This window comes from Carlito syrichta, unplaced genomic scaffold, assembly GCF_000164805.1.
Source record: "Carlito syrichta isolate Samal-C Ts95f unplaced genomic scaffold, Tarsius_syrichta-2.0.1 Scaffold169390, whole genome shotgun sequence".
Lineage (NCBI taxonomy): Eukaryota > Metazoa > Chordata > Mammalia > Primates > Tarsiidae > Carlito > Carlito syrichta.
Window position 1 is genome coordinate 22051 of NW_007113486.1, and position 12627 is coordinate 34677.

The following is a 12627-nucleotide window of genomic DNA, read 5'->3' on the forward strand; positions in this document are numbered from 1 at the left end:
TCAGCCTTCCAAGTAGCTGGAACTACAGGCGCGCGCTACCACGCCTGGCTAATTTTTTGATTTATTGTAGAGGTGAGGTCTCACCTGCCCAGGTGGGTCTCGAACCCACGGGCTCAGGTAATCCACTCACCTCAGTCTCCCAAAGTGCGGGATTACAGGCTGAGCCACCGAACCCGGCCCAAGTTCCTTTTTAGTTTGTTTCAGTCTATCTTTCATTTTGGAAGCTATCAAATAGCTAAAGATCCTTACTATCTGGTGATACATGGCTAACCATTCATATAGGCAATGTTTCTACCTTTTCAATTGAGCACAGGGACAACTTGAAATAGAAAATCTTTTGTTCAGTTTTGCAGTGTAAAAAGCACGGCAGCAGGACCAGGCGCAGGGGCTCACACCTGTAATCCCAGCACTTTAGCAGGAGGCTGAGGCCAAGAAGATTGCCTGAGTACAGAGGTCCGAAACCTCGTCTGTAAAAAAACTAGCTGGGTGTGGTGGCACAGGCCTGTAGTTCCAGCAACTTGGAAGGCTGAGGAAGGATCACCTGAGCCCAGCAGGTTGAGGCTGCAGTGGCCGTGAGCATGCCACTACACTCAGCCTGGGTGACAGAGACTCTGACTCAAAAAAAAAAAAAAAATGGCAGAATAGTACAATTCCTTAGCTACTTACAGTCTGGTTGTAATTTTCCTCATAACCCTAATGATGATCCCAGCAACAATGCCAACAGCTAATAAGATTCCAAGTATTATTCTCATCAGGGCCACAATCTCCAACCTGTCTACTCTCAAATACTGTCTCTTTTTAATTACTTTCTCAACGGAGTTACCATAGAGATATCACCATATTACAAGTTAATCTTTATGGTCTGAAGTATAAAAGTATCTCTAAGAAAATCCCTCTTGTCCTACATGGGAGATCCTTTCGTTTTATGTTAGTATTTAATTAAAAGGTTGCACTTGGCTTCTTCTTTTTCTTTTTCTTTTTTTTTTAGTCGGGGTCTCACTCTGTCACCCAGGCTGAGTGCAGTGGCACACTCATAGCCACCGCAACCTTGACCTGCTAGGCTTAGGTGATTCTTCCATCTCAGCCTTCCAAATAGCTGGAATCACAGGCATGTGCCACCACGCCTGGCTAATTTTTTGATTTATTGTATAGACGAGGTCTCGCCATGTTGCTCAGGCTGGTCTTGAACTCCTAAATTCAGGCAATCCTCTCACCTCTGCCTCCCAACGTGCTGGAATTACAGGCTTGAGTCAGCCGGCTTGCATTTGGCTTTTTAAAAATTGGCCTATTTATAGCTTTTTTGTTGTAAAGATATTAGTAGGAAGATAATTCTTACACAGATTATGAGAACAAATAATGGTAACAATAATATAAAAGTGTGTACATTAGTTTTGACTTACCCTTAGAAGCAGCTCTGCTAATATACAGCCAACAGCCCACATGTCTACACCAACACCATACATCCTAGCTCCAAAAAGTAACTCAGGGGCTCGATACCACCTGAAGAACAAAAACAAAGAATTTCACTTTAGAATTGAATTATTAAAACTCTTTTCAATCAGGCTTTCATCCTTAACATTTCACTAAAACTGCTTTTGTCAAGCTTATCAATGATGCCCACCCACACTGCTAAATCCCACTGTCAATTCTCATGTTAATTTGACTTATTAACAGCATTTTATTTGCACACAGAGAAAATATGAAAAACTGGTAAAGGAGAAAGCACCAGTTAACAATGCTCTTGTATATGGATCCCTGTTTCTAAGAAGTCCTGTCTCATGAGCTTAATTGTTCCAGCAATTACATAACAATCTCTCACATCCCCTACTTCTTACTCAGGGTTTAAGTGATTGATACTCAGTGACGTCTTTTTGGAAGAAGGTAGCGAAGTCATTTAAAATAGAGAATCTGAAGATCTTTGCAGATCCTTAAAAATAAAACTTTGGGGGGCCAAGGTGAGAGGACTGCCTGAGCAACAGAGTGAGATTCTGACTTAAAAAAAAAACCTAAAATGAACGCTACCCTGACAAGAATTATAAAAACTGGCTGGGCTTGGTGGCTCAGCCTGTAATCTCAGCACTTTGGGAAGCCAAGGCGAGTAGATTGCCTAAACCCATGGATTCGAGACCAGCCCAGGCAAACTTGTCGAGACCTCGTCTCTGCAACAAATCAAAAATTAGCCGGGTGTGGTGGTGCATGCCTGGAGTTCCGGCCACTTGGAAGGCCAAGGCGGAAGGATCACCAGAGCCCAGCAGGTCGACGCTGAGGTCCGTGAGTGTGCCACTGCATTCCAGCCTGGGCGACGGAGTGAGACTCCAACTTAAAAAAAAGAGAATTATAAAAACCTGTTGCCTCTACCTACTTGAGAAGATGTTCAGTTTTTATCTATCAAAAACATAAACATAAAACATAATTCCTAATATGAAAAATTCAAATATCAAGACACTGTTTGGTTTAGAGAATTTTCCTTCACACAGAAGGATATGGACTCAGGATTTAATAAACAGAGACCCAATAAATCACACGACTAGGTAGCAGAATAGCCACTGGTGTTCCTTAGCTAGCTAAAAAGTAAAAGTATAAATTATTCTCAAAAGTTATTAAGCAAATGTCTTAGAATTGAGTTAATTATTAAACTATGTGTGAAAAGGGGCTACGTGTTTTTTCATTGTGGTAAAATATACTATACCTTACAATGGGAAATATTTTCTAGGAGGATACCAATAATGGTATCTGAACTCTCCAAAAGTTATTTCAGAGAAGTTTTTGATGCTTATTTGTGACCAACACCCCACATAACGTTAAGCTTTCAATTACTTAAGGGATTCTTACCTGGTTACAACCTGATGTGTATAAACTCTGTTGGGGCTCCCAAATGATTTGGCCAGGCCAAAATCTGCCAGTTTAAGAACTCCATTTTCATCTAGCAACAAGTTGTTTGGTTTCAAATCCTATATCACAGAGATTTTAAATAAACAAGTAAGCAGGGTGGGGAAAAATATATAGTGCCACGTTTAATTGGCTTTGCAGAAACCCAATAAATGAGTGCTACTGTTGACTTACAAACAATAATAAACATGAACTTTAGTAAATAAGAACGTTACACATTTAGAAAGTATGAGCTATGATCACACCACTGCACTCCAGCCTGGGGCAACAGAGTGAGAGCCTAGCCCTTGTCTCAAAAAAGAAAAAGAAAAAAGAATTACTAGTTATAAATTACATGTTCTTAGCTACTTATATAATTAGGAAACATTTACCTAGCTAAATTATCAGCCTTTCAGCCTTGTTCCAATACCTGAATGTTCCCAAAAATAATCCAAAGTTTCATAATTTTTACTTTATTTCATAAATTTTATAACTTATAGAATTTTAGAGCTACTATAGATATTACTTTTCTTTTTTTGAGCCAGAGTCTCACTCTATTGCCCAGGCTGGAGTGCAGTGGCACGCTCACAGTCACTGCAGCCTCTACCTGCTGGGCTCAGGCGATCCTTTCGCCTCAGCCTTTCAAGTAGCTAGAACTACAGGCATGCACCATCATGCCCAGCTAATTTTTCTTGGTTTATTGTAGAAATGAGGTCTCACCAAGTTGCTCAGACTGGTCTCAAACCTGTGGGCTCAGGCAATCCTCTCATCTTGGCCTCCCAAAGTGCTGGGATTATACACGTATGCCATTGTGTTCAGCAGATATTACTTTTCTAAAGGCATTTTGGCATTGTTTAAATTAATCCAGGACTCTCACTGTATTCTTCCCCATAACAACAGTATAGCACAGATCCTCAACTTAAATCAAAAGACCTATATTCTACTAATAACCCCTCAGTTATGAATGGCTGACCTAGAAAAAAATAAATAACCTTGGTCAGGTTTCTTAGCTCTTCATCTATGAAAAAAATGTCGAATTTGATCTTTCAGTTCCAAATTCCAGGATAAAATGATCCAGCTATTATCTTCATTTTGTTCAACAATTAGATATTTAGACCATTATGTACTAAACTGGCTATATAAAACTTGACTAACATAAACAATATTGCAGTGGCTCAGCCTGTAATCCCAGCACTTTGGGAGGCCTAAGTGAGTGGATTGCCTGGGCTTGCGGGTTCAAGACCAGCCCAGGCAACTTGGCGAGACCTTGTCTCTATAAATTAAAAAAAAAAAAAAAAATTAGCCAGGAGTGGTAGCAAGCACCTGTAATTCTAGCTACTTGGAAGGCTGAGATGGAAGGACTGCCAGAATCCAGCAGATCGACACTGGGGTGGATGTAGTGTGCCATTGCACTCCAGCCTGGGCAACTGAGTGAGACTCCAATTAAAAAAAAAAAAAGAGAAGCCGGGCTCGGTGGCTCAGCCTGTAATCTCATGCCTTTGGGAGGCTGAGGTGAGTGGATTGCCTGAGCCTGCGGGTTTGAGACCTGCCTGGGCAACTTGGCAAGACCTCATCTCAACAATAATAAATTAGCCGGGCGTGGTAGCGCGCACCTGTAGTTCCAGCTACTTGGAAGGCTGAGGCGGAAGGATCGCCGGAGCCCAGCAGGTCAAGGCGGCGGTGGCCGGGAGCGGCCGCTGCACTCCAGTCTGGGTGACAGAGTGAGACTCCAACTCATTAAAAAAAAAAAAAGAGAGAGAGAGCAATATTAAAAACCTTACCCTATGTAAGATCCAATGTTGATGCAAATATTCTAATCCTTGAAGAGTCATCAACATGTAGGCTTTGATGTGTGATGGTGTCAGCACAAGACTATTATCCTTTATTATCACCTGAAATCAAGAATATAATATACAGCACTTTATTATTCCAAACGAACTCTACCATATAAAACAGTTTACAAACCTAAAATGAACATATCCATATAGGAGACTCTTGAGAGAGGTCATCTAAATGTCCTTAAGAACCACTGTTGGAATTTCCAGAGTTAGGTGATTGGGGAGAGAATCTCTGGTTTGGGGAAAAACAGCGCTTTGTCTCAACTGCTCTGGCACAAAAGTAGTGAACACCCGTTGTTTTTGCATGTCTCTTCTGACAACAGCATTCAATATTCCTTTATGAAACCACCTCCTCCCAGTTCAGTCCTCATGGTTAAAATAGGAATCTCCCCACCTGAAGCCTAGAGGTAGGCTGGTGGCCATTACCACACTGCAGTCTCCTGACACAGTGACTGGTTCATGGATGGACACATGATACAAGACAAGTTAATCAACCACATCAATGACCTTTGCTAGACTCAAAGGGAACAAAGCACTTTCTTTCCTCAGGGTTTATTAAACTCTAAGGACATAAACCGAGAGGTGCTTAGGCCGCCTCATTGAGAAATTGTACCCATGAATGAAAGCAGAGAGAAAACACAAAGCTGAGTTAAAGTGTAAGACTGAGTTCTGATGACATTACTTGTGAGCTGTATCTAAAGTCAGTTATCTTTCTAGACTTACCAGTTATATGAACTAAAAACTCCCATTTTCTCTTTTTAAAAATCAGACTTAAGGTACAATGTACCCTTTTTTGTGTACAGTTCCATGAGTTTAGACAAATGCAGCCAGTCATGTAACCACACTGTAATCGAGATAAAGTGCTACGATCTCCCAAAATTCCCTGAGGCCTCCCTGTACTCACTCTTCTCTTTACTCCATACCCCTGACAACTGCGAATCTGATCTGTTTCCAGAACACCATATAAATGGAATTATACAATACATACTCTTTTAATGTATCTGAGGTTCATATTTCAGTCTCTGTATACATTCACTAGAAAAAGGATGTGTGGGTTGTTTCCAGGAAAGTTCTGGTAGTTAGGAATAAAGCTAAACATTGGTATACCAATTGATTTCTGTGTTGCTATGCTTTTGTTTCATTTGGATGCCTAGTAACAGTATTGCTAGATCACAACATTAATGATTACTAGTATTGATCACAACATTAGTGACCTATTATAGATCACAATACTAGTGGTATTAATGCTATAAACTTTACTTAATCACTGCTAGCTTGACCATTTACTGTACTGCTTTTTTTTTTTTTTTTTAAGTTGTAGTCTCACTCTGTCACACAGGCTGGAATGCAGTGGCATGCTCACGGTCACCGAAGCATCAACTTCCTGGGCTCAGGCAATCCTTCCGCCTCAGCCATCCAAGTAGCTGGAACTACAGGCATGCACCATCACACCCATCTATTTTTTTGATTTATTGTAGAGATGAGGTCTCGCCAAGTTGCCCAGGCTGGTCTTGAACTCGTAGACTCAGCAATTCTCTCACCTCAGCCTCCCAAAGTGCTAGGATTACAGGCGTGAGCCACTGTGCCCAGTCTTTACTGTACTGCTTTTGTTTGTTTGTTTATGAGTCAGCCTCACTGTGTCACCCAGGCTGGAGTGTAGTGACATGATCAAAGCTCACTGTAGCCTCAACCTTCCGGGTTCAGGTGATCCTTCTTCTTCAGTTCTCTGAGTAGCTGGGACTACACGTGTGTATCACCACACCCGGCTGATTTTCTGATTTTTTGTAGCAAAAAGGTCTCACTGCGTTGCCTAGGCTGGTCTTGAACTCCTGGGCTCAAGCAATCCTCCTGCCTTGGCCTCCCAAAGTGCTGGGATTACAAGACTGAGATACCTTGTCCTGACCTGCTTTTACTTTTTGATAATGTGCTGTATTTCCTTTTATTTGACTGGTGTGTATTTAATTATATGAGAAACTGCCAGTCAGCTGGGCTCGGTGGCTCAGCCTATAATCCCTCGCTTGAGGAGGCTGAGGTGAGTGGATTGCCTGAGCCCGCAGGTTCGAGACCCGCCTGGGCAACTTAGCGAGACCTCATCTCTACAATAAATCAAAAATGAGCCGGGTGTGGTAACGTGCATGTGTCCTGTAGTCCCTCTGAGAACTGAAGAAGAAGGATCACCTGAACCCGGAAGGTTGAGGCTACAGTGAGCTATGATCATGTCACTACACTCCAGCCTGGTGGCAAGAGTGTGACCCCAACTCAAAGGGAAAAAAAAGGTGAGAAATTAAAAAAAGAAATAAGATGATAGCCTTAAAACTAGCCATACTAGCTGGGCTCGGTGGCTGAGCCTGTAATCCCGCGCCTTGGGAGGCTGAGGTGAGTGAATTGCCTGAGCCCGCGGGTTTGAGACCCACCTGGGCAACTTGGCGAGACCTCATCTCTACAATGAAAATATCAGCCGGGTGTGGTAGCGTGCCTGTAGCCTGTAGTTCCGGTTACTTGGAAGGCAGAGGCGGAAGGATCATTGGAGCCCAGCAGGTCGAGGCTGCGGTGGCCGGGAGCAGCCAATGCACTCCAGTCTGGGCGACAGAGTGAGACTCCAACTCAAAAAAAAACAAATAAAATTTTTTTTTTTAATGAAGATGGACTCTCGCTTTGTTGCCCAGGCTGGTCTTGAACTTCTAGCCTCAAGTAATCTTCCTGCCTTGGCCACCCAAGGTGCTAGTATTACAGGCATGAGTCACCATACCAGGCCCATAGCTGTACCATTTTGCATTCTCACCATCATGTATGAAAACTGCAGTTGTTCCATATCCATAAGTTGTCAGTATTTTGAGATTTAACTAATATTAACAGAAAGCATGAGATTTTCTATTTAAAAAAAAACTTGGCTTTCAAAAGAATGACATTATTCTGTGATAATACGAAAATAAGCTCTAAATTCTTACAGACCTAATGCGTATTTTTCCAAAAATAATGTCAATAAGCTACGGGAACTTCGTAGACAGAAATACCAATGAAATCCAAATGGCACTATTGCCAAATGATTAGCAGAACTCAGAGAATGTCTTTTTTTGTTTGTTTAAAGTCAGACAAATTTAACAGTGGAGGGTTGTAAACCAACTTTAGTGACACTAATGTTAATAAGTTCTGATAACCCACTACCATCAGACTAGCCCAGAGATTCTTTTGACTTCAGAGTACATGCAGATTTCAACAAAATTAAGTTTGTTTGCTTGTTTTTTTTTACTACCACTATCTTCTTAGGTAGTAAATAAACATTTGGGTTCTCCTTTGATAAACTGATAAAAAGATTTACCTAGTAATCTTAATCTTACCTCTAGATCAGTTTCCATAAAGTCAAAGACAAGGCTAATGTTAGATTTATGTCCAAAAGCATCAAGGAGCTGCAAAATAAAAAAGATAAAATGTGATTCTCTAGTTAATACTTGAGAATATCATAGCAGCTGAGCTAATTTTTAAAAATTTAAACAAGCATTTAAACTGTTGGTAACTCCCTATAGAGCTTAATTCATTTTATTAAATTTGAGGTTTGTGCTTTCTTGAATAATATTAAGGGAATTAATATTCCGCGGCAAGCCAAACTCGGTGGCTCAGCCTGTAATCCCGCGCCTTTGGGAGGCTGAGGTGAGTGGATGCAGCGAGACCTTATCTCTACAATAAATCAAAAAATCAGTCGGGCGTGGTAGCGCATGCCTGTAATTCCGGCTACTTGGAAGGCTGAGGCGGAAGGATCGCCGGAGCTCAGCAGGTCGAGGCTGCGGTGGCCGGGAGCGGCCACTGCACTCCAATCTGGGCGATCGAGTGAGACTCCGACTCAGAAAAAAAAAAAAAAAAAAAATTCCGAGGCATAAAAAATACTAAACTTTAGTTTAAAAAAATAAAAAATCCCCAAATACTCAACCTCTCCCCCTAAAATTATGGAGTTATAATTTAGAAATAGAATAAAAACCTCACCCCAGTCTCCAATTAAAAAAAAAAAATCCAAGCACAATGCTTAAGAAAGTCCTTTAAATAGTAGCAGATCTTTCTTTTTTTTTTTCTGTTGCCCAGGCTGGAGTGCACAAGCACTCTCATGGTCACCACAGCCTCGACCTGCTGGGTTCAGGCAATCCTTTTGCCTCAGCCTTTCAAGTAGCTGGAATCATAGGCGCTGGCTAATTTTTTTGATTTATTGTAGAGATGAGGTCTTGCCGCATTGCCCAGACTGGTCTTGAACCCATGGGCTCAGGCAATCCTCTTACCTTGGCCTCCCAAAGTGCTGGGTTTACAGGCATGAGCTACTGTGCCTGGCTCAGCTGTATAGTTTTAAAGCCATTGCCTACAGGAACAACTGGGATAGAAAATGTACTTCCAACAGATGAACTTTTAAGTTTCTGCAAGGCTCACCTAGAACAACTCATCTTGCTGAGCCTTCCTCAATCAACATCTACATTTAGAAAAGCCAGGAACCCAAATCCCAGAAAGAATTCAGATCATACTCACACCAATTATATTTGGATGACTTAGCTCCTGTAATAATTTTATCTCTCTTAAGGCTGTTCTATTTATACCTGTAAAAGGCAAAACCAAAAGTGAATAATTGTAAAATCTCAACCCTTCTTACAAATACACATATTTTAGGGAAGGTTAGTTATCTCAGAAAATAGCAGTGAACATTCCACAGAAAAATAAGGGCTATTTTGATAATTTTTCATGACAAATCTGTTGTTTTTTTATACTGTTTTATTTTTATTTATTTTGGGGGGCTGGAGTACAGTGGCACCTTCATAGCTACCGCAGTCTCAACCTCCTAGACTCAGGCAACCCTTCTACCTCAGTCTTCCAAGTAGCTGGGACTACAGGTGTGCGCGACCACACCTGGCTAATTTTTTAATTTATTGTAGAAATGAGGTCTTGCCAAGTTTCCCAGGCTGGTCTTATATCCCTGGGCTCAGGCAATCCTCACCTCTCTCTCCCAAAGTGCTGGGATTATAGGTGTGAGCCATCATGTCCAGTTGCTGTTTTATTTTATTTTATTTTTGAGTTGGAGTCTCACTCTGTCGCCCAGACTGGAGTGCAGCGGCTGCTCCCGGCCACCGCAGCCTTGACCTGCTGGGCTCTGGCAATCCTTCCACCTCAGCCTTCCAAGTAGCTGGAACTACAGGTGCGCACTACCATGCCCGGCTCATTTTTGATTTATTGTAGAGATGATGTCTCACCAAGTTTCCCAGGCAGGTCTTGAACCGACGGGCTCAGGCAATCCACTCACCTCAGCCTCCCAAGGCACAGGATTACAGGCTGTGCACCGAGCCTGGTTTATTTTACTTTTTTTTAAGACGGGGTCTCACTTTGTTGCCCAGGCTGGAGTACAGTGGCATGCTCGTGACAAATGCAGCCTAGACTTGCTGAGCTCAGGTGATCCTTCTGCCTCAACCTCCCTTGTAGCTGGGACTACAGATGTATGCCACCATGCCCAGCTAATTTTTTTTTTTTTCTGTAGACCCAAGTTCTCACTGTCTTGCCCAGACTGGTCTCGAACTCCTAGACTCAGCAATTCTCCCACTTCGGGCTCCCAAAGTACAGGGATTACAGGCACGAGCCACTGCATTCGGCTGCTTCATTTTTAAAGTAGCTTAACAGAAACTATGATATATGGTTTAAAAAGTATTCACTTTATCTGTAGAACATCAGATCTGAAAACCACTACACCAGGAACATATATGAGTGTGCAGCATTACAGGTGGTACACCCTCCTTTCTCTTGCCCTACAAATATTAGGGGTAGGGTCTTTGTGTTAAAAGCAAACTGGCCAGGCTCGGTGGCTCAGCCTATAATCCCGTGCCTTTGGGAGACTGAGGTGAGTGGATTGCCTGAGCCCGCGGGTTCGAGACCTGCCTGGGCAACTTAGCGAGACCTCACCTCTACAATAAATAAAAAAATCAGCCGGGCGTGGTAGCGCATGCATGTAATTCTGGCTACTTGGAAGGCTGAGGCAGAAGGATCGCCGGAGCCCAGCAGGTCAAGGCTGCGGTGGCCGGGAGAGGCTGCTGCACTAGTCTGGGTGATGGAGTGAGACTCCAACTCAAAAAAAAAAAAAGCAAACTGGTGATAAAACAGTATCTTTTCCAATAGAAAGGACAAAATTCAAGATTAAAAACAAGATCCCGTACTGGGACTTACAAAAATGATGAGTCTTTTTTATAAGGGCTATTTTATGATGACTACACTTCAGGAAAATTCTCTCAAACTGTTTTTCCCTCCGGTCTCGCATCAGAATAACATCTCTGTAAACAAATGTGGAGGATTTCCTAACACTCCAAGCAGCAGACGCAAACAAGGTGTCCTCTAATTCAATTCTGATACTATCCTACCTGGAGACAGTGTCAGATGTCACAGAGGAAGGACTCCTTCCCACAAGACTGCCCCTGGGCCCAGACAACAGCGTAAGTCCAGGCCTCTAGAACTTGTGACCAACCAGTTTCTTTTTTTTTTTTTTTGAGTTGAAGTCTCACTCTGTCGCCCAGACTGGAGTGCAGTGGCCACTCTCGGCCACCGCAGCCTCAACTTGCTGGGCTCCGGCAATCCTTCCACCTCAGCCTTCCAAGTAGCTGGAACTACAGGCGTGCGCTACCACGCCCAGCTCATTTTGATTTATTGTAGAGATGAGGTCTTGCCAAGTTGCCCAGGCGGGTCTCGAACCCGCGGGCTCAGGCAATCCACTCACCTCAGCCTCCCAAAGTGCTGGGATTACAGGCTGAGCCACTGAGCCCGGCTCAGTTTCTTTTTCTTTTTCTTGAAATAGGGGTCTCACCCTGTCACCCAGGCTGGAGTGCAGTGGTGCGATCACAGCTCACAACAGCCATAACCTCCTGAACTCTAGTGATCCACCCACCTCAGCCTCTTGAGTGGCTGGGACTTATAGATGCGTGCCACCATTGCCAGCTCACTTACTATTTTTAAATTTTTTGTAGAGATAGGGGTCTTGCTATGTTACTCAGGCGGGTCTAGAAAGTTTAGCCTTAAGTGATCCTCCCCACTTGGCCTCCCAAAGACCTGGGATTGCAGGTATATACCACCGTTCCAAGCTCTGAACAGCTTTAAGTTGGGATTATCATGACCTCCCTCTCTGGGTTTGATTAATTTGTCAAAGTGGCTCACAGAACTCAGAAAATATGTTTTCTGGTTTATTATAAAGGATATTATAAAGAATACTGATGAAGAAATGCACAGGGCAAGGTATATAGAGGAGGCGCAGGGAGCTTCCATGCCCTCTCTGGGTGCTGCACCATCCAGAAACCTCCACAGGTCCAACTACCTGGAAGCTCTGCAAACCCAGTCCTTTCGGGTTTTTATGAAGGCTTCATTACACAGGCATGATTGACAACTGTGTGGAAATGTGACTGGACAAAAAGCACCTGATCTAAACTCAGCAAGGCCTGTCCAGACTTTTCGTGGCCTCTCTGTGCAGCACTCCTTCCTCTAGGGTATGGGGCAAGACTCTCTGGAATGAGGATCTTTTGACCCACAATCAGATTATAGTCCTGCCTTGGGCAGGAGAAAAAGGAATAGGAAGGACTGTTTCCTGAGGCCTAAAGTGTTGGAACGTTATATAACAAAAGACTGTAACAGGCCGATGGGGTGGCTCACATCTGCAGTCCTAGCATTTTGGGAGGCCAAGGTGGGAGGATTGCTTGAGCCCAGGAGTTCAAGACCAGCAGTTCAAGACCAGCCTAGGAAACATAGCAAGATCTCACCAATACAAAAAAAAAGCTAGGCATGGTGACACACACCTATAGTGCTAGCTGTTTAGGAAGCTGTGGAGGAGGGATCACTTGAGCCCAGGAGGCCAAGGATGCAATAAGCCATGATCATGCCACTTGCACTCCAGCCTGGGAACAGAATGAGACTGACTCAAAAA

The 12627-nt window shown here is 43.1% G+C and overlaps 1 protein-coding gene across 3 annotated transcripts in view; it reads right to left on the reverse strand.

The window, feature by feature from the left end:
• CDK7 (cyclin dependent kinase 7) overlaps window positions 1-12627 on the reverse strand; it is a 25773-nt gene that overhangs the window by 8288 nt on the left and 4858 nt on the right. Inside the window, exons 4-8 of one of the 3 annotated variants that reach the window (XM_021709239.1) lie at window positions 9215-9280; window positions 8045-8113; window positions 4650-4760; window positions 2833-2951; window positions 1401-1500 (exon numbers count right to left, since the gene is read on the reverse strand). In XM_021709239.1, coding sequence (XP_021564914.1) covers window positions 1401-1500; window positions 2833-2951; window positions 4650-4760; window positions 8045-8062 — 348 coding nt within the window. In that variant the 5' untranslated portion in view covers window positions 8063-8113; window positions 9215-9280. Of the gene's footprint in view, window positions 1-1400; window positions 1501-2832; window positions 2952-4649; window positions 4761-8044; window positions 8114-9212; window positions 9281-12627 lie in introns of all 3 variants that reach the window. The other 2 variants (XM_008051293.2, XM_021709238.1) reach the window with 2 other exon arrangements.